The 22,431-nt window shown below is 42.4% G+C and overlaps 1 protein-coding gene and 1 non-coding gene across 10 annotated transcripts in view; one reads left to right on the forward strand and one right to left on the reverse strand.

Annotated features, from left to right (window-relative positions):
- The window catches only part of SIPA1L1 (signal induced proliferation associated 1 like 1), a 388,842-nt gene that overhangs the window by 50,132 nt on the left and 316,279 nt on the right, over nt 1–22,431 (reverse strand). For all 9 annotated transcript variants that reach the window (XM_088839495.1, XM_088839488.1, XM_088839490.1 and 6 more), the window contains 2 exons: nt 17,175–17,444; nt 929–1,078 (listed from right to left, as the gene is read on the reverse strand). In XM_088839495.1, the coding sequence (XP_088695621.1) occupies nt 929–1,078; nt 17,175–17,444 (420 nt within the window). The remainder of the gene's footprint in view (nt 1–928; nt 1,079–17,174; nt 17,445–22,431) is intronic.
- On the forward strand, nt 19,079–19,150 carry TRNAR-GCG (transfer RNA arginine (anticodon GCG)). The gene has a single exon. It is a non-coding gene; the product is annotated as a tRNA-Arg (tRNA).

The following is a 22,431-nucleotide window of genomic DNA, read 5'->3' on the forward strand; positions in this document are numbered from 1 at the left end:
GCAAAAATATCAACAAAATTATTCTTAACAGCTGTAAAAGCCAACAAAAGACTATAGGATAACAAAATACCCACTATGAAACTATTCTCATAAGCAGAATTGTTTTATACCATGGTAAGATCTCAAGAAAGTAAACAAATCATATGTGCATCTGTTAAAAATAATTTGGAGAAAACTTGGAACAGAAGCATCCTTTTTTCCCCCACATGCCATTTTTGAATTTCCAGTGGCTTCGAGTCCTTCCGAGGTACCTCGGCAGGAGGCCTGTCTGTGACGGTTCTTTTACCCTCCCTCTGAGCAAAGTCGGTTTCTGTGTGTCATGTGGTGTTTTCTTCTAATTCCTTTCCAGCTTCAGACAAGCCAATTTTCTCCCCCCCACTTTTAGCAGCCTTTACAATCTGTAGTACACTTAGCTTTTTCCTTTGTAAGTCTTGTCAGAAGCAAACAGTTACTTTTGGGTGTTTATAGTGTTTTCAAATAAGATGGAGAGAAAAGCTCCCAAACAACCCACAGGCTGAAATCATCGATTTCTAGAGTGTGAGAAAAATCCTTTTAAGCTTTGGACAGAATGAATATTTTCTCTACTTTAACATCAATACAAACTCTACCCAGCGCAGGCAGTATACTCCTCAGTTCACTTTGGAGGAAATTTTAAGAAGTGGCAAAATCCACATGATGAAACAAGATCAACACATATAATGGAGGAATTGATGTAATTTGATTTCTTTGCCATTGAGTCCTTAGAGACTACAGAATGATAAACTTTCTAAGAAGTGGTTGGAACTAGCCATGAAAACATTTTTTAATGTGGAGTAGTAACTACATTTCCCCTTTAGCTCTTTCGTGAACTGAGTCCGGCTGAATGGAAACTATTTTGCACGTCTGAGTTACACCTGGGAGGAGAGACAGTGATGCTGACTTTACCTACCCTTCGGGCATGGACTTCTGCCTGTAGGTGCCCCCTCCAGAGCCAGTCTCGCTGGATGAAGACAGACTGCTGGGGGAGTTGCGACATGGCTGGGATCTTGCTAAAGCCATGGATGAGACCGTCACGTAGATGTCCGAACCAGGAGACAGCCTGTGTGTGCAAACAGAAAACGTGAAGTCAGCAACTCAAAGGGGAAATCCCAAGGCAACGTGATGGGTAATATCACATGAATGCGACAAACGCAGCCACTTTGTGGAGACAGTGCAAATAAAGCCAGCTGGAAGCCCACAAAAGAAACTTCCCCATGAAACTACTCCCTTAAGGGGACAGCTGGAAAAAGGCCTTGAAGGGGGCGGGGGCGTCAAAAAATAACAGGGGGGAGAAAAGAAAACATGTACGTTTCCAAAAGCTGCCAGAATTCAAGGGCTGAAATGCTTATGCAATTTTGCAGTATGGCAGCCCAGAGAATATAATGAGTCCCAGTGACATTAACTGGCAATTAATTCAATTTCCCCACTGGTTCTCCCAGAGTATAGGACCACAGTGAGACCGGTACATTCTTTGTACGCTTCTTTGTTTTCCAATTTTATTACTAAAGGTCTGGAATGAATATCCAGATATTGCTATTTAGTATGTATAAATTTGGTTGATAGTAGTGTCGCCATACAAAAACCCTCCACGGAAACATGCCTAGAACTGCAGTTTGCTGAATTTCTTTGGGATGACTGAGTTGATAACACAGCAGAAGTGTGCTCTGCCTAGCCCCCAGTACATCTCTTTCTAAAATTATGGGTCCCTCACCCCGAAGACTGGCTTGACACAGAAAACAGAGCTTTATGGTCAAGAGAGACATGATTTTTGCCCTCTACTTGCTTCATTCAAGTAGGCAGTGGGGCAACTGCAGGATATTAATAAGTGAGGCTGAAGCCTATAACAATTTGTCAGCTAAATCTTGACATCAGCTAAAACAACGATATTTTATTTCAGAAGCAAATGCTGGTCCAGATCATTGGCTCTTGTAAAGGGGCAGCAGGGCACGTCATTTCCATTTTATACTTGAGGGAGGGGAATTAAAGTCATTTTTTCACTAAGCCAGGCCTCTTGAATTTCTGAGTCCACTGCACTCTGCGCCAGGCTATTGCTATTCTCTAGAGAAAGATGGGTTTCCTGTGCTTAATAAGACAGCTCGCAAGGGGTCTGCAGGGTCAGATGATTTGCACATAAAGGGGTCTTAACGCTGAAGACAAACTTTTGAAGCCCTGGGACCTTCACTGAAACATGGCAGTTTCCTACAGGGAACCTACGTACCTTCTGATACAGAGCAAAGGGCTCCAGGTACAGGAAACTGACAGAAGGGATAACAGAATCACACTCAGAAGCTTTTCTAGCAGAAAAAGAATAAGGACAGACACCCCAAAATATGACCCCCAAAGTTGGTCTATGTCCAAGAGGCATATCTCTCTTGGGGAGCCCCAACTCTCTCCTCAGTGACAAACTTGTTATCAGGTGTGATTCTGTTATTCCTTCTTTTCCATTAAAACAGCTCCCAAATTTCTCACGGTTTTATCCTGAAGTAACTGGAAAGGAACTGGAGTGGGGGGAGGGGGGGAGAAGGGAAGGAGTAGGTTCAGTTCAGTCGCTCAGTCGTGTCTGACTCTCCACGACCCCATGAATCACAGCATGCCAGGCCTCCCTGTCCATCACCAACTCCCGGAGTTCACTCAAAATCATGTCCACAGAGACGATGATGCCATCCAGCCATCTCATTCTCTGTCGTCCCCTTCTCCTCCCGCCCCCAACCTTTCCCAGCATCAGAGTCTTTTCTAGTGAGTCAACTCGTCGCATGAGGTGGTCAAAGTATTGCAGTTTCAGCTTAACATCAGTCCTTCCAATGAACACCCAGGATTGATCTCCTTTAGAATGGACTGGTTGGATCTCCTTGCAGTCCAAGGGACTCTCAAGAGTCTTCTCCAGCACCACAGTTCAAAAGCATCAATTCTTCGGCAATCAGCTTTCTTCACAGTCCAACTCTCACATCCATACATGACCACGGGAAAAACCATAGCCTTGACTAGACGGACTTTTGTTGGCAAAGTAATGTCTCAAAGAAGAAAACTAGAACATCATGAACCACTTCTGCCTGAAGAATTTGGTTTTTAGATGCACCTAATTCAGAGAAGGGCTTCCCAGGTGGCGCTAGTGGTAAAGAATTCACCTGCCAATGCAGGAGACCTAAGAGACAGAATTACCATCCTTGGGTTGGGAAGATCCCCTGGAGGAGGGCATGGCAACCCACTCCAGTATTCTTGTCTGGAGAATTCCATGGACAGAGGAGCCTGGTGGCTATAGTCCATAGGGTCACAAAGAGTCAGACACGACTGAAGCAACTTAGCTCGCATGCACAATACAGAGAAACTTCAATTACAGTTTGATTTTGATGCTGCTTTGCTTTTCTTAATGCAAAGAGGAGGAGTTACATAAAGATGAAAAGAAGGGAGATGACAGCAGAAACGTGAACACTGTTGGGGCCAATGCAATGTCTGGGGGCCTGAAGATTTTTAAACTCTTTTTGGGATAAACAAGTAACACCACTGAATTATATTCATGGTGAGTGCTTTCACTTCTATGAGGAAGTAACAACAAGATTCCATAGCCAAAGTCAAGATGTAACTTTCGTATTTATATTTAGAGCTTGCTTTTCTTACCCTGCTCTCCAAAACGTACATTAAAATATCTTATGCTACTTCTCAAACTCAGCTCTTTTATTTGGCAGATATATCAGAAAATTCTACTTGGTTACTGGAGTTATCCCAAAGTGAAAAAAAAGCATTTCCAGAAGGCCAGCATTCATTCCCAGGCCTTTTCTGCACTTACTAACTCAATAGTGGCATTGTTTTGGACTGACCACACACACAGAACATACATACAGCAACTGATGGAATGCCACCCAAATGTTTTTATGACTCTGGACGTATGTAGGGCAGGCAAAAAAAAAATAATAATAATAAATCAGAATTAGCCCTTATTCTGATGACTTAGTATTCTTTCCAAATACTCTGAATTTGATACCAGCTCACAAATATTACTGGAAAACAGATCTCGTTCAGGGAGTGGGAGGTTCCTGCCTGCCTGGCATTGGCAGTCTACTGCTAGAGACCACGGCTGATCATTACTGGAATTTTGGCTGGTTGCTGTCTTGATACTTTGAAAAAGAGTAACCCCCAAATTGGCTCACAGAGGAAGTCAGCACGCTAGCCTCTTGAACCTCCAAGCCCGTGCCCCCAACTCTACCTGAGGGGACCACAAGTCTTGTCTTTTCTTTTGAGATAAACACAGATCTTTCTACTTTCTCTGTCTTAACGAACCCCTATTAATGACTGAATAGGTTTACAGGACTAAGATGAATATATCTATCACTTGCCGTGACATCTTTTGATTTTGTGGAATTTAAGAAATAATCTTCTTTGAGAATGCTATGCTCACGGTTAGAAAGGAAGTATCTAAAAACCTTTTTGGCATTTATTTCAGTAGATTCTCTTCCCTACATTTTTATCAATTTAGCTGAGAAATAACTAAATGTTTTTAAAGTAACCAATCTTAAATTTTTTCTATGGCTATGACTTCCCGCTGCAGAAATAAAACACTGGGGGCTTTTGGACTGTTCAAAGAATGCAGCAATTGGAAAAAGTCAACGATCATCAGACCGACAGACAATACTCCCATAGTCTGCAGGACTACACTCAACGCCAGCTTTCCATTTATATGCAGCACATTTCATTGCAATGAAAACAGACAGTTGGCTGGAATAGACATTTCGGAAGAAATGGTCCAAGATCAATATCAGTTCTTCATTTTTCCAGAAGCCATCTCACATCAAGATAAAAGGGAAAAGAGAAGTGCCAAAAAAAAAAAAAAAATCCAGCTATCTAATGAAATAACCCACATCCCACCACACCCTTCCCATGAATCAACTCATAGGACTACACATATAATGTTAATATTGATAGGCTCTTATTAAATTGATCTCTTGAGTCTGATTTATCAATTTATAGATAAGAAACTCTCAGTATCTGCGTAACTGATGCTAAATTTTTTTCCTTGCATAGTTATGTATGGGTTCAATTATGCCCCTATTTCCTGCCTTCTACTCCAAAGGGATTGCACTGCTTGGATGTGTCCAAGGAGATAAGGCTCTCTGTAACTCAAGTGCAAACAGTGGAATGATGGCAAGAACCACCAAGAGAGTTTTAAATAGCAGCGATGACTGACAAATTAGATATCCGAGTCCATAATTAAGCACAGCATTTTACCATAACTTAGCAATTAAAACCCAGGGAACAGGATTCAGTTCAAGTCTGTCTTTAGCAATGCATATCAACCGGGATTCTTCCCAGAATTCTGTTAAAAAAATTCTTTAAAATGATTCAACGTAACATCACTTGGCTGCTGTATTCAGACTAGAGTTTGAACAACTTGTGTTCGAATCCGAGCAACTCACCCCTTCGTCTTTTTGTCTCTTCCTAACTTTGTGAACCAGAGCTATCCCTGGCTTCTGACCATACAATTCCTACCAGCTATTCAGACCGGACCACTGAAATTCTGTCCTGACGAGACTCCTGGGACAAGATCAGTTTACAACCATGAATAACTCTCGTACAGTTAGGAAAATACCGTGGTTCATCACACTGAGATAAATGGATCATCACTTCCCAGTTGCTGGAAAGCCTTCAGAGGTTTACAGCCCAGCACACATCGTGGGTGCCTCCAGAGATGAGTCAATTTTATATCTAACGGTGACTCTATAGAACAGAAGATAAAAACGGACTGCAGACAGCACCAGCTACATCATTTGTGGGGCCCAGTGCAAATGAAACTTCAGGTCTCCTTGTTCAAACGTACTAAAACTTTCAAGACAGCAACAGCAGAGCATTAAACCCAGCATGGACCCTTCTAAGTGTGGGGCCCTGTGCACGTACCTGAAGCTGCCCCTGACTGCATGTGGCTGGGCCCCCTTAGCATGTAGACATGAATGCATTTATCTAGCAAGTATTTCTTTTTTTTTTAAGACCTAAGTATTTTTTTTTAATTATTTTATTTTTATTTTTTTGTGACTTTCTCAAAATTTATTTATTTTTTTATAATTTTTTTTTCTTTACAGTTAAAAGTATTTTTATTAAAAAAGCACAAATGCAAAGAAATGAACAGAGGAAAATTTATGCGTCGAACCTGGACTGGTCACTTATGATAATATACATGCTACAATTCCATTCTCCCCAATCATTCCACCTTCACCCTCTCCCACAGAGTCCCAAAGACTGTTCTAAATGCCTATGTCTCTTTTGCAGTCTCTTATACAGGGTTCAGGTTACCATTTTTCTAAATTCCATATATATGCGTTAATATACGGTATTGATGTTCTTTCTGGCTTACTTCACTCTGTATAATTGGCTCCAATTTCATCCACCTCATTAAAACTGATTCAAATGCATTCTTTTTGATGGCTGAGAAATACTCCATTGTGTATATGTACCAAAGCTTTCTTATCCATTCATCTGCAGATGGACATCTAGGTTGCTTCCATGTCCTGGCTATTATAAACAGTGCTGCAATGAACATTGGAGTACATGTGTCTCTTTCAATTCTGGTTTCCTCGGTGTGTATGCCCAGGAGTGCGATCGCTGGATCATATGGCAGTTCTATTTCCAGTTTTCTGAGGAATCTCCACACTGTTCTCCATAGTGGCTGTACTAGTTTGCATTCCCACCAACAGTGTAAGAGGGTTCCCTTCTCTCCACACCCTCTCCAGCACTTATTGCATGTAGACTTTTGGATAGCAGCCATTCTGACTGGTGTGAAATGGTATCTCATTGTGGTTTTGATTTGCATTTCTCTGATGATGAGGGATGTTGAGCATTTTTTCATGTGTTTGTTAGCCATCTTTATGTCTTCTTTGGAGAAATGTCTCTTTAGTTCTTTGGCCCATTTTTTGATTGGGTCACTTAGTTTTCTGGAATTAAGCTGCAGGAGCTGCTTGTATAATTTGGAGATTAATCCTTTATCAGTTGCTTCATTTGCTATTATTTTCTCCCATTCTGAAGGCTGTCTTTTCACCTTGCTTAGAGTTTCCTTTGCTGTGCAGAAGCTTTTGATTTTAATTAGGTCCCATTTGTTTATTTTTGCTTTTATTTCCAATATTCTGGGAGGTGGGTCTTGGAGGATCCTGCTGTGATTTATGTTGGAGAGTGTTTTGCCTACGTTCTCCTCTAGGAGTTTTATAGTTTCTGGTCTTACATTTAGATCTTTAATCCATTTTGAGTTTATTTTGGTGTATGGTGTTAGGAAGTGTTCTAGTTTCATTCTTTTACAAGTGGCTGACCAGTTTTCCCAGCACCACTTGTTAAAGAGACTGTCTTTTCTCCATTTTATATTCTTGCCTCCTTTGTCGAAGATAAGGTGTCCATAGGAGCGTGGGTTTATCTCTGGGCTTTCTATTTTGTTCCATTGATCTATATTTCTGTCTTTATGCCAGTACCATACTGTCTTGATGACTGTGGCTTTGTAATAGAGCCTGAAGTCTGGCAGGTTAATTCCCCCAGTTCCATTCTTCTTCCTCAAAATTGCTTTAGCTATTCGAGGTTTTTTGTATTTCCATACAAATTGTGAGATTATTTGTTCTAGTTGTGAAAAATATTGTTGGTAGCTTGATAGGGATTGCATTGAATGTATAAATTACTTTGGGTAGTATACTCATTTTTACAATATTTATTCTTCCAATCCACGAACACGGTATATTTCTCCATCTATTAGTGTCCTCTTTGATTACTTTCACTAGTGTTTTATAGTTTTCTATGTACAAGTCTTTTGTTTCCTTAGGTAGATATATTCCTAAGTATTTAATTGTTTTCGTTGCAACAGTGAATGGAATAGTTTCCTTAATTTCTCTTTCTATTTTCTCATTATTAGTGTATAGGAATGCAAGGGATTTCTGTGTGTTGATTTTATATCCTGCAACTTTACTGTAATCATTGATTAGCTCTAGTAGTTTTCTGGTAGAGTCTTTAGGGTTTTTTTTTAATGATATATTTTTAGTAGTGAAAGTGAAAGTCGCTCAGTCGTGTCCAACTCCTTGCAACACCATGGACTATATATATACAGTCCACGGAATTCTCCAGACCAGAATACCGGAGAGTGTAGCCTTTCCCTTCTCCAGGGGAACTTCCCAACCCAGGGGTTGAACCCAGGTCTTCCGCAATGCAGGCAGATTCTTTACCAGCTGAGCCACAAGGGAAGCCCAAGAATACTGGAGTGGGTAGCCTATCCCTTCTCCAGCAGATCTTCCTGACCTAGAATCAAACCAGGGTCTCCTGCATTGCAGGTGGATTCTTTACCAATTGAGCTATGAATGCTTTACATGAGATGCACGTTAATAATCTACAACAAAATCAACTTCTATTAGTTTACAAATACTAGTGGTTACTCATTTCACTCATTCTCTTTGTCACTTTTTACTAATTCTCACTTTCAAACTTGGCAAGTATTTCTTCAGCACCACCTATATACGGTGGTAGATTTCATTCTTGCGACATGGTGGCTAACACAGGGGCTCTGATGGTGCTAATCTCAGCTTCAGCACAAACCAGCCAGGACTCTGCACAGATGATTTCATCTCTCAATCCCCGGGCATTCTTATCTGTAAAAGGAGTAAACAGCAACCAACTTACTGGGTGGCTGGGCGGATCAACTGAGAAAACTCAACATAAGGGACTTTGATCAGAGCGTGGCACAGATTATGAGCTCAGTAAAAAAAAACAGCTGCCTGTAGCTCTTAAGCAAAATGCAAGTAGAATGTTATTGTCATGAGGGCAGTGCAAACTGAATGCAGAGGCAGCTCAGGCAGGTTAGAGGTCAGATCCTATGGGAAAAGCAAGCTTTGTGAGGAAATCCATTTGAGATTCATTTTGGAAGAAACAAAGGATTTTCACAGGAACAGGAGGACGCATGTGGCCACCACAGTGGTATCTTTGGCTGGAACACTTGACACAGGTAGGAGATTGGTGCAGGCTGTGACCAGGAGGACAAATGTGTCTGTTGGGTGGGCCCATGTTTGGTAAACTGAGGGAGCACAAAGTTCATCTATTAGGCAACAGGGCAGTCTAGAATGTTCTGCAGCAAAGCAGTAGTGTGGTCAGAGCTGGCCCTGTAGCCCCTGAGATGGCGGACGATGACCAAATACTGTCCTTTATCTTTTGCCAAGGCACAAGAGAACTGATGAAATGAGCCTAAAATTAATGGGATTTCCATGTAGAAAGAATCTATTAGTCCACCACAAATACTAGCCTCTTTGATTTTAATTGGTTCTTCCCTTCACCGACGTTCAAATACTTCATGAAGAGAGTCACAACCAAATCCTTTGGTGAGAAGTTAAGTGGTCTCCTGGATCATGCAAGGCTTTCAAAAACTGGAAGAAACTAAAAATAAACTCAATCCCATTGCATTACACAAAAAGGGATGCAGAAGCCAAAATGCAGCATGCGGTGATGGCCTCTGTGCTGGAGTGCACCTTCCTCAAGGGGTCTCTAAGACCCCCACCCGCTCTGTACAACTGCGCTAAGCTTCTCTGTTCACGCTCACTCAATCATGGCGGACTCTCTGCGACTCCACTGGCTACAGTCCACCAGGCTCCTTTGTCCATGGAATTTTCCATGTAAGAATACTGGAACGGCCAATATTTCAACAATAGGCAGATGGCAGACTGCCACTTTCTCGCCACACTGAGGGATTTCCACGAGTGGAGGCAGACCTTGGTCAGACTGGTCATTATCCTAGGTACTCAACAAGAGGCTTATGGGAAAATTTCACACTGATGACTGTGGGGGTTGGTCTGGGTAACTTACCTGTCTTCAGCATCGCTCATTTCCATATATTTAACATGTGTGGTGCAATCGACAAATCTTAATGAAAAATGTCAGTGGTTTCAGATATAAGGGAGCAGGATACACCTTTTTTTTAACCCCTGAGAGTTATTTAAATTCCTGATGGTAAAAGTGTCTGTTTGGGTTACGTGCCCTCATTGGACAAAGGGCCTAGGACTCCTGCTGCCTTCTCACAAGAGTGAGGGCTACAGCAGGACACGGGTCACATCTGACTTCTGGGAAGGCCTGCCCCTTGTCAGGTGTGGGCGGTGGACAAGGGGTGCTTCTGGAGGAAGCCTCAGGGCCACTATGGACCCTTCAGACCCTTCCCATAAGGTGTGGGCAGGCCAGGCCTCCCTGGGTGGTTCCTAAGGCAGAACTCCCTTAAAAGGGATAAGAGGGCAGGACCCCACTGCTGGACACATTCAGAAGAACAACTCTCTGACACACAGAACAACATGCCCACCAGTCACCTTGTTGCTCTTCCCAGAGCACAACCGCTTTTTTCAAGCTCATCTCTCAGGCTATTCCAACTCACTGGATGGTTTTTGCAGCATTTCCTTCCACAACTGCACAGCTCACCACGATTGTTCCCAGCACAGCAGGCCTCCTGAACTCATCCTCTGTCTCACCGCGATTAACCGGTGCTGAAGATGGCACAACCTGCTCCTTGGAAACACACAGACTCACCACACGCATGACCTGGATCAGCTGCAGACTCACTCATGAGCCTGGTCTGGCCGGCTCTACCCTCACCCCTAAGTCCCCAGCTGGAACTAGAGTCCCCTTTCACCCGCAGGCAGCTGTGTTTAGAAGAGCACCCACAAAATGACGCCAAGGAAGATAGCAACTACCAGGCCTGTCCGACGAGCTCAGATTGAACAGAGTAACTATAGTACCTCGGCTTTATAGTACCCTGGGCTTGTTCCCCAGGTCACTCTACTGTTTGTAAAAGAAAGGGAGCTGGGAAGTGTGCCAGGCTCAGGCCACTGCGTCCCTTTCCTGAATGCCTGAATAGAAAACACCTTCATACTCTAATCTAAAAATGCATGAGTGTGTGCTAAGTTGCTTCAGTCATGTCTGACTCTTTGGGACTCCATGCGCTGTAGCCTGCCAGGCTCCCCTGTTGACGGGATTCTCCAGGCAAGAATACTGGAGTAGGTTGCCATGCCCTCCTCCAAAGGGTCTTTCCGACCCAGAAATCGAATCCACATCTCTTGGGTCTCCAGCATTGGCAGACGGGTTCTTTACCACTAGCGACCCCTGCAAAGTCCACTCCAAAAGTGTGAACTTGCAAATCATCTAAAGTGATGCCAGTGTGGATGCCAGAGTGCATGCACTCCTTTGAAGAGCTAGGGCAAAGGAGGGTTAAGAGCCTGGTGGGCTTCCCTGGTGGCTCAGAGGTTAAAGCATCTACCTCCAATGCGGGAGACCTGGGTTCGATCCCTGGGTCGGGAAGATTCCCTGGAGAAGGAAACGGTAACCCACTCCAGTATTCTTGCCTGGAGAATCCCATGGACGGAGAAGCCTGGTAGGCTACAGTCCATGGGGTCGCAAAGAGTCGGACACGACTGAGCGACAGAACGGAACGGAACGGAGTTTAAGTTGAGTATAGCTAGCTCTCCGCTTTCTACCTCATCCTGGCTGACAAATAAAGTGGCCATAATTCAGTTCCAACCTAACTGAAACCAATGGTAGGAAATTTCATCAAGAACAACTCGCATTTCACTTTGAGTCAACAGCAGACTGCTTTACTCACAATATAACTTTTATACCAGTATTCTAAACTTAGTCAATAAAAAGCAAAAATTCTACTGAAATCTAAGCTTCAATTCTATGGCTTTATCAGATTATAGTGTTTCACTTTTACCTGCTTTTTAACTTTATAAAAATAAACTGATTTACCCGTGTCCATTAATGGATCAATGGATAAACAATGTGGTACACACATACAACAGAATATTACTCAGTCTTAAAAAAGGGACAGGGTATGGACTTAAATGTGCCCCTCTCCCCACCCATGTGCATGTGTGCTCAGCTGTGTCTGACTCTTTACCTGCCAGGCTCCTCTGTCCATGGGATTATCCAGGCAAGAATACTGGAGTGGGTTGCCATGCCCTCCTCCAGGGAATCTTCTTGACCCAGGAATCAAACCTCTGTCTACTGTGGCTTCAGCACTGGCAGGTGGATTCTTTACCACTGTGCCACCTGGGGATCCCCCCCACCCTCACTCCTCACCAAATTCATGTGTTGAAATCCTAACCCCAGGGTAATGACCTTAGGAGGTGGGGCCGTTGGGACGTAATTAGGCTAAGATGAGGTCATAAGGGTGAAGCCCCCATGATGCAATTAGTGCCCTTATAAGAGGAGCAAGAAACCAGAGATTCCTCTCTCTGTCATGTGAGGACACAGCAAAGTACTTTTTACAAGCCAAGAAGAGGTCCTCACCAAAAACCACACCTTTTGGAACCTTGATTTTGGAATTTCCAGACTCCACAAGTAAATGTCTGTTGTATAAGCCACTGAATCTATGGTATTTTGATACAGTGAAATTGAAGTCGCTTAGTCGTGTCTGACTCTTTGCCACCCCATGGACTGTAGCCTACCAGGCTCCTCCATCCGTGGGATTCTCCAGGCAACAGTACTGGAGTGGGTTGCCGTTTCCTTCTCCAGGAGACCTTCCTGACCCAGGGATTGAACCCGGGTCTCCCGCATTGCAGGCAGACTCTTTCCCATCTGATCCACCAACCTGAGCTAATAAGCAAGAAGGCAAACTCAACATATGCTACAACATGAATGAAGCCTGAATACATTATGCTAAAGTGAAATAAACCAGTCCCAAAAGGACAAACAGTGGATGATTCCACTAACGTAAATTTTCTATTTATGTGAGGCACCAAGATAGTAAAATTCACAGAAAGTAGACTGGTAAGGGCCTAGGGGTGGGGGAAGGTGAGTTTTTGTTTAATGGATACTGAAACAGAAATAGAAGAACTATTTGCGTTTGTTTCAACAGTATCCTCTAGGCACGATCTTCACGCCCTGCATGGTGCAGACATCTGCAGAGGAGGGCATTAGGGAGGCTGCAAGTGTAGCCAGCTGTAACTCTGTTTACGAAGCAACACTCCATCCAGCTGCTGAAAGCTAAATGCAGTGGAGAAAGGGGGAGAGGATGGCATCCAGGTAAAATGCAAAAGGAGCATTGGTTCAGTATGATCTGACATTAAATATTTATAGAAAGCTTGGCAATACTTCATCTACAAAAAGGAGAAAGGAAAATTCTTTTATATGCCAACATGCCTGTTGTTTATGCAAAGCCCCTGAAATACTTAAGCTTTTCTGAGCATATTAACACAGAACAGGGTTTTATTACTAATCCCATATTATGTTTAAACACAGTAATGTGTTAAGTTCAGTGTACCACAGCCAGCTAACTTAATTTCAGTACTATCCTTACACTCAAGATAAATTTGAGGCCAAAACAGAGATTGCACTATATCATCTATTTTTGTTAAATATTAATTTTGTCAGTTCTTGATGCTTTTGAATTGTGGTGCTGGAGAAGACTCTTGAAAGTCCCTTGGACAGCAAGGAAATCAAAAGAGCCAATTCTAAAGGAGATCAACCCTGAATATTCATTGGAAGGACTGATGCTGAAGCTCCAATACTCTGGCCACCTGATGCAAAGAGCCAACTCACTGGAAAAGACCCTGATGCTGAGAAAGATTTAGGGCAGGAGAAGGGGACAACACAGGAGGAGATAGTTGGATGTCATCATCAACTCAGTGGACATTAAGTCTGAGCAAACTCTGGGAGCTGGCGATGGACAGGGAAGCCTGGCATGCTGCAGTCCATGGGGTCACAAAGAATCGGACACAATTTAGCTACTCAACAAAAATAATAGTTCTGTCAATAAGAACTTCTCCCACAAATACCATAAAATTCTATACTTGAAAGGCCACCTAGATAGTATAAAGCTCCTATATTTAAACCAAATCTGATCAGACTTTATTTTACTTAGATAGCAAATGGATCATCTACTCCTATTATATCAGTTTCTCTAATCAATGTATAGAGGGCAAAATTCAGTTATTTAATTCTTGTTAGAAACTCCAAATACCAACACCTTTTAGTTTGTCATAAAAATTGTGAGAAAGGATAATCTGTTCCACCAGTAATTTTTTTTAATTGTTTCTAATGACCTTTAAGTCTGGGAACTTGCATATAATTCAAGAAAACTATGTTTCTACAAGCAGTAAATTAAGTTTCTATAAGCAGTATATTCGGTTTTCATTTAAAATGAACTGTGCTGTGTCCAGCCGTGGTGAATGAAGTAGGCAGATTTGTGTAGCAGGTAGGCTTGAGGTGGCTGCACATTTCATCCTAAATAAGCTGATTCTCTACAGTTTAATACAACTTGCCTGACCTGGGGGAGAAAAATAAATGAAACCAACCTACCAGCTGACTCTTGAACAATATGGGTTTGAACTGCATAGGCTCACTTCTACAGGAAAATTTTTTCAATACATATACTACTACGTTCATGATCTGTGGACCTGCCGAGGATGTCAGGGTTAATTACAGGACTTGAGTCGATGCAGCTTTTGGTATCCAGGGAGGTTCTGGAACCAATCCTATACTGATAGCAATGGACCATCCTTTAGTCTCAGTATCAGGCTTATGCCACTATCAGTAAGGTAAGATTCAAGGAATGGCAGACCACGGCATCTGTTTTGACCACTTGTGATTCATCCGAAAGGTCCGTTTCACTCTACAGACGGGCTAGGTACAAAAGCAAATGGTACCCAGGGGCAGGACTGGGATGAAGGGGGAGAGTCAGATGGGGAGGTATGGCCAGCCAGGAGCATCACGTCCATGTTGCAGTCAGGTGACTTTTCTCAGTAGAACTAGGAAGGGAATGCTTAAAATTTCAGTTTTATTTTACTATGTTTCATGGAGGAAATGATATTCTCAGGTCTATTTTATGACTCTAGGTCTTAATGGAGGATTTGGGAAGTATTCCTGGTGAAGGTCAGGAGTCTACTGAATACTCATTCGGCAAACAGCAGCAATATAAAGTTTCTCAAACAATACCTTCTATGTATACCTCAAAGTTAAAACTTAAATAAGAAATACTGCTTTACTGAAAGTTAGGAATGATGGGATAGGACATCAAACTCTTAAATTTTTACAAGAGAAGAACAGGCACCTAATTCCACACCCTTTAAAATGAAGAGGAGACAAATAATCTGAAAATTTAGACCTTAGCGTTTACACGCTCTCCATCGTTAGATCTGAAATCCTAGTCCAGTGTCTTAAAGGACATCTGAAACCAAGAGGACTTAAGTAGAGGTTAAATTTTCCAAAAATCATTGGTAGCCTCACTTCTGCCACTTTCATCTTATGCCTTGGAGAGCCACAGGGCTATTATTACAGTCTTACAGGGAGAGCATGAGAATTCCCTATCCTTTGAGTAGAGTTATGGGAAAGGTACACACAAACACCCACAGAAAGAACTTCAATAAATGGAGTGATGCATTCTCTAGCACTTGCCTGCATCCTAAGAGGATAATAAACTACAAAAAATATTTTCACTTTCAGAGGTCAGTACATTCAGCCATAAGCTTTAGTTTCTGTTGCAGAGATTAAATTCAACATGGAATCAAAATACATTCTGCTATTTTATTATATGGAATATCATAGAAAATAACTTGAAACCAATTTCACTCGTAAAATCCTGATGATTGTCTTGGAAAGAAAGAAAATAGCACTGAGAGGAACAAAAGGTCCTTCTCTAAACAACGTTTTCCTAGGTTCATCTTTCAAAATGTGGGCCAAATCATGAATTCCAGTTAACATACACCTCAGAAGGAGCCAAGTTTGGAATGTGCAGAACAAAGAATTTATTCAGCGATCACTTGGATGCTTTCCCTTCCCGAAAATAATGAAAGCAAGAGGAGTCCAGATGGGAATGTAGCCACTCTGGGAGAGGAATCTTTTATTGAGATAAATAGCAAGGCTCTGTAAATAAATCCCCAGGATTACACAAGGAATTTTAGAAAGACAACTAGGGTTTTTTTTTTTGGTTGTCTATTTTGATCAGATTATTTCTACATAGTATTCCAGTATTTCTGAAATAGTGAAGTGACAATGTTTTATGTCTTTTAAGATAAAAGACATCACAGTGTGGTTTTGAAAACCTCTAACTTTCTGCTCTCAGTCTGAACCAATGACTTCTGAAGCATCACTGGGACATTTTCCTTGGCGCCCTGTTCTGGTTGGAGTCAGGCTCACATTTTGGCTCCATAGGGACTTTTCTTCTTCCCACAGCAGCTTCTGGAACAGAGACTTCTCCCTGCCAGCTCTGGGGGTTCCTGATCCCCTCTGTAGTGTGGGGACCACAAAAATACGCAGAGATGTGATCAAGACAAGCACAATGACGGGGAAGGGCAGTGCATGTACAGACAGAAGTCAGCTTCTTCTAGCAGAGGACTAGCAGGTTACTGAATTAAACTGTAGTCGAGGTAATTTGGAGTATCTGAATTTATAGTACAATGACTTAAAATTATACAGTCCATTTGTATTAAGAGTACTTACTCTATTTTAATTTTTGCCCTAGGTTCTTAGTTCATGGTGCTGCATTTTATAGTGAATTTGAGACAAAAATGCTAGGGCATCCTGGTTAAGAAAGAATTAACCAGTTATGATTTGTGAGGGAGTCCACCGTGACTTTCCATTTAACAACCAACCTTGGTCTGTTACTTTCTGAGGTCCCTCAATCCCCGCTCCTTTTACTTTACTCAGGGCTGAGTGTTCTAACATCCACTACTTTCTTCTGCATTCAGAGCAGTGGAAAAGTATGTTTGTACTACACTAGCCACTTTCCTTTCTCACAATTCTTTATAACAAAGTAACACAAACACAGACACTCAACCAAAAACCTTCACTGTTGCTACAATCGTATCACTAATCCCCTACAAGTCAAAGACTGTCAAAGATGATGATATGGTCAATGTCACCTCAAAGAGACTGCCAAGTTCTAGTTCATATGGCTCCTAAGTGTGCAATGATGATTTACGTTGGTATCACAGCAAAATGAAAGAGCGAAGCCCAGATGCCATTACACAGGGCCAAATGCTTTGCTGGAACATATCTTTATTTATCCTGCTGGCTTTGGAACGCTATCATGCTTTGAAGACCACTAGTGCATGCATCTTAGTTTTAATTTTTGATTTCTAGTAAAATACAGGTAGCTCAAACACTGCTACTTCTGGGCCTGGGGATATTTAAATCTGGGGCAGAGATTCAGGGCAAACCTAGGAAGACACACTCACCGCCTCTCCAGCGGGCGCCCATCGCTAGAGATGCTGCGGGGGATGTTGGCGGCTCTTTCCGGAGGAGGCATCTTCCCATCCGCCTTCCCGGCGTTCAGCCTCGAGGTCATGGGACTCTGCGCCTGGGACGGGACTTGAGGTGAATGAGGCCCCTTGTTGGCATTCCTCTGCCACTTGTTGTTATTTCGAAAGGGAAACTTGAATTCGTAGGAAACCCCTTCATTCATTTTGTACTCCATCACTGGCATGCGGTAGGTCTCAGAGCAACTCCTAGGGCGAGGGCACGGAGAGAAGAAACGTCAATATTGCTTCTGTTGTTGGCAGAACCACACGGATTCTCATGATCAGTTAAAACGTGTCAAACACTTCATTTTCGGTTTCAAACCATCTTTCAATCCTGAGGTCCTACAATCATTTTCCTTTCAAAAACCAGAATCCTCGGAAGTATTATACCCATATTTTCCTTTGCTCAGTTCCAAATACTGGACCTGAGATATGGAATCTTGGACAGACAATGAGACCTATGGTCACCCTGGTGGGGGTGGGGGGTGCAGGTGGAGCAGGGGTAGAGTGGGCACTGAGACCTGGGGAGGGCAGGTGCCAGGACAGGATCTGGAGGGGAGCAGACCTCTAAGATGGGGCCTCGGAGGAAACAGGCGGCTTTACATCCTTAATCACAAGGAAGCTTTAGATCCTTCCCTTATGATTAAGGGTCGAAAAGGGTTTCGAATTTCTTGGGATCCCGACAGTCAAAAATAAGTAGGGAGAAATCTTGAAATCCAAACTGAGAGCCAAATTTAGCTCAGGAGGAGAAAAAAAAAGTGCCAGTTATTGAAATTAGCAATTATCAAATCAAAAATCATCAAATTGCCGGGGAACAAAGCATAATCTAAAATCAGGCCTCCTCCCCACCCCCCTGAAAGCCAGAAATCTCTCATAGCAGGGCAGTCCCCAGGCAGCAGCATGAGTGAGATGAACGGCAGGCACAGAGCTGTTTCCCATCATTTTACCCTCTTTCTGTGCCATCACCCCAACCCCCAAACCTTAAGAAAGGAGGAACCCACTTTCTAGTCCCTTTCCCCAAACAACCAAGGAAGGTTCAATCCATTACTGACTTGACTGATAGGCAAATTACTAGGGGAAAAAAATCTATTCTCATCAAAGCACTAACTCAGACTGTGCATTTGAATTTCAGCACTAAGTGAAAAAAAAAAAAAAAAGACTTTTTTTCCTAAAGACATTTTGAAGACTGAGAAGCATGTAGAAAAATCTCGAAAGGAAAGGTTAAGAGTAACAGCAAAACAGTCCTTCCTTTAAGAGGAAATTTAGAGGCAGCATAAGGAAAGTCCAGACCAGTACTGTCCAACAGAAATACAGTATGAGCCACCGACAGAAGCCATATATGCAATTTTTAAATGTCCAGCAGACACATTACAAAAGCAAAATGAAACAGGTGAAGTCAATTCAAGAATACATTTTATTTAACTCAATATATTGAAAATGCTATCATTTCAACAAGTGATCAATAAATCAGTATTTAAAAAATTAACGAGACATTTTATATCCTTGTAAATTTGGAGTGCATTTTACACTTAAGAGCACGACTCCTTTGGGACCGGCCACGTTACAATGGCTCTGTAGCCACAGGTGACTTACGGCTCTTGTACTGGACATGCACGTCCATAGAACCTCCAGCTGAAGGCCTGGTTTTGATCTGGGGAAGGGGCTCTTGTTGGTGGGAAAATGAGCATGATGAACAGTTCCCCCTTCTCATGACCTTGCCCGTGTATTTCAGGGTAAGACTCCCAACAATCACAAACATACTCTCCCTCATCCCCATGAGAGTCACAGGTTTTGAAAAGTGCTACTTCTGGAGCACACGGATTTGCTGGGGTCCTTGGGCTTCCCTGGTAGCTTAGAGGTTAAAGTGTCTGCCTGCGATGCAGGAGACCCAGGTTCGATCCCTGGGTTGGGAAGATCCCCTGGAGAAGGAAATGGCAACCCACTCCAGTACTCTTGCCTGGAAAATCCAATGGACGGAGAAGCCTGGTGGGCTACAGCCCATGGGGTCGCCAAGAGTTGGACACGACTGAGCGATGTCACTTTGCCCTCCTGTCTCAGCCCAAGCCTCCAATGGGCACCTCTGCTTGGAGCTTCTTTGCCACTTCCTCCAACTCCTGCCAAAGCCTAGGTCAACCCTAATCCGACCCTATGCCCAAGACTCTGCTGTGCTCCTTTTATGCCTGGATGACAATGGCTTTTGAACTTCTTGGACCACAATCTGGGTGACAAGTACATTTCACACTGTGATACAGCACAACCATAAATACATACAACCCTCCTCTGATAGCTTCCATTCTGCTATATTCTGTGTTAATCCATTTCATTAAAGAAAAAAATATACTGGGTACAACCTCCTAAACGGATTTCATGATCTATTTAAGAGTTACGCCCTGCAGTTTGCAGAACACTGTATGGCCCACTTGACATTACTTTTAGAAGTTATTGACTTCTTACATAATGAACCCTTTTCTCTGAAATGAGGGATTATCACCTTTGGCTCTGATACAGTATTCAGCTTTGATTCAATATTTCTGACAAAAATATGCCCATCACCATGTGATTGACTGTTAACACAGGTGCTACTGTAGTATATATGAATCTTTCATTTTTGATCGTACATTATCCAGGGTTCTGGATCAGGAAATATAACGTAAGAATGTTTGTAGTTTGCCAAAAGAATATTAACACAAATTTATGATAATACATGGAAAAGTTTCTCTCCACCTCAAAATCATGGTGAGCTTTGCTTCTCCTCTGCGATGGTCTATTTAACTTATAAACTCAATGGACCATAACATCTACGCTCCTTTCTGTTGGCTGCTAGGAACCAACACAAGTACAGAATATGTACCAAACTTTACCATGCATCCTGGGGTATTAACTTTTCAAAAATTTCCCCCTAGGCCATGTTTTCAATTTACCTTCCCTCTTTCCACACCCCCCCCTTCCACACATACACAGAGCTCCCCTCACCAAATGTTAATTCTATACCTTCATAGGCTGATTGCAGCCCATACTGCATCAGGATAGAAAAGTAAGAAAATAAAATAGAAACAATAATAACATAATACCAAATAGACAGATTCAGCTTTGGGGCCGTAGTTTCTTTGTAAAATGAAAGACTTGCAGTTGATAATTACTCTATTTTCTTCCAGTTCAAGTACTCTTTAAGCTGCATCACATTTAAAACTAAAACTGGTCAAAAGATCCCATTAAGCCACAGATTTTGTCTTCTCTATAGTCTGTTTTTCATCCCCACCACTCTTAGCATATTACTATAAACCTTTTGCATATTCCATAATTATAGAATCAAGTATGATAAGGCCAAAGCAGGGAGAGAAGATGCATTTACAGAGACTGCAAAGCAAAGATTTCACAGTGCTAAACCCTTGCCATCCTGCCACTTCTGACTGCCCTCCATGGTGGCAGGCCACCACTAGCTTCTGCTCCTTACTCATCTCTGTAAGATATAAGAATGATATATGGAATCCAGAAGTGGGCAGTACACTGAAGGACAAAGATAAAAGCTGGCTTTTCATTATATGCATGAAAATTCACAAAGGGATTCGTGTTGTATTACTCCAAATAAAATCTGGCAACGAACAACAAAAACTCTTGATGCTTACAGCTCATGACTGGCTAGCACTAATCTGGCTCCACTATAACAACTCTCAGGTCTGAGTACTGAACAGAACATCACAATACTGGACTCTTGAATCAGAAAAGTTTGGTGCTTGGGGACAGCTATGTCTCTAATAAACCATGTGATTTTGGCGTGGGGGAAAAAAAAAAATTCTTTGAACCAAAGTTCCTCATCTAAAAAAATTAGAGACTTGAACCAGATGGTTTCTAACAGCCCTTCTCACTCTAAAGCAGGATGCTGCTGCTGCACTTTGCAATGCTTGTTTTTTAAAATGAGGAAAAAACCTTTGCAATCGATTCTTACTTAAAAAATAATTTGGTCCTTTTAGGTAACTTGTTTTAAGCTTTTCCACTTGAATGGTCCTTGATGGCTTTCCTCAGGGAACTATATGCTCAATTATTTTGTAGTAACCTATAAGGGAAAAGAATCTGAAAAAGAATATATATATATATATATATATAAAAGAATATATATATACATATTAACTGAATCGTGGTGCTGTACATCTGAAAATAATACTCAATATAAATCAACTATGCTGCTGCTGCTAAGTCGCTTCAGTCGTGTCTGACTCTGTGCGACCCCATAGACGGCAGCCCTCCAGGCTCCTCCGTCCCTGGGATCCTCCAGGCAAGAACACTGGAGTGGGTTGCCATTTCCTTCTCCAATGCGTGAAAGTGAAAAGTGAAAGGGAAGTCGCTCAGTTGTGTCTGACTCTTAGCGACCCCGTGGACTGCAGCTACCAGGCTACTCTGTCCATGGGATTTTCCAGGCAAGAGTACTATACTTCAATTAAAAAAATAAATCCAAAGGCTGGTGGCCCTCAGCAGAATGAAGGCCCACCACTCCCATACACTACCATTCAGAGTATCACAACTGAGTCCTCTGTCTAGGTATTTCTCATCTTGCCACAAGAATGACTGCTCGAGTCAGTGGTCACGGAAACCAAGACATACAGCTGGTCATACACTCCCACTGGTGATGGACAGGGTGGGGGATCCCTCCAGCAGTGCGACATCTCACTCCCTGGGGGGAGCCTTCTGGTGAAGTCCACAGCTAAATCCCAAACCTATTTCTGCCAGGACTGCTTCCATCATGCCATCACCCAAGTTGCCCATGTTCACTCTCTGCACAGTTACTAAACCTCTGAAACCCTCATTCTGCTCACTGTTTCAATGGATATGAGGCTGTCATGGAGACTTTTCTTTTAATCTACTACATAGTAGGGCCTCAGGAATTTTGCTTTACTTCCCCTGTCCCATCTGCTCTTTAATACACTTTCCTGTGGGAATAATCATGGAGTGTCTGCTTATTTCCTTAGGACAGGGAGAAGAGTTGGACTTTATAGGTGTTGCTGAAGCCCCATCTTATTGTTGTTAAACGGCCTTTTCATTAAAAAAAAAAAAAAAAAGCTTTGCCTTTCTAGAACTAGTGATGCCTCCATGTGAGCATACATGGATGTTGGTGATTACATACAATCCCCAAGCTAGAGCCTGGGCCCTGTGACCCTCAGGTCCAGGGGACCCTGAGAAACACGCAGCTGGCAAAGGA

Source organism: Moschus berezovskii, chromosome 9 (assembly GCF_049115385.1).
Source record: "Moschus berezovskii isolate FMDL1 chromosome 9, NW_MosBer_1.0, whole genome shotgun sequence".
Lineage (NCBI taxonomy): Eukaryota > Metazoa > Chordata > Mammalia > Artiodactyla > Moschidae > Moschus > Moschus berezovskii.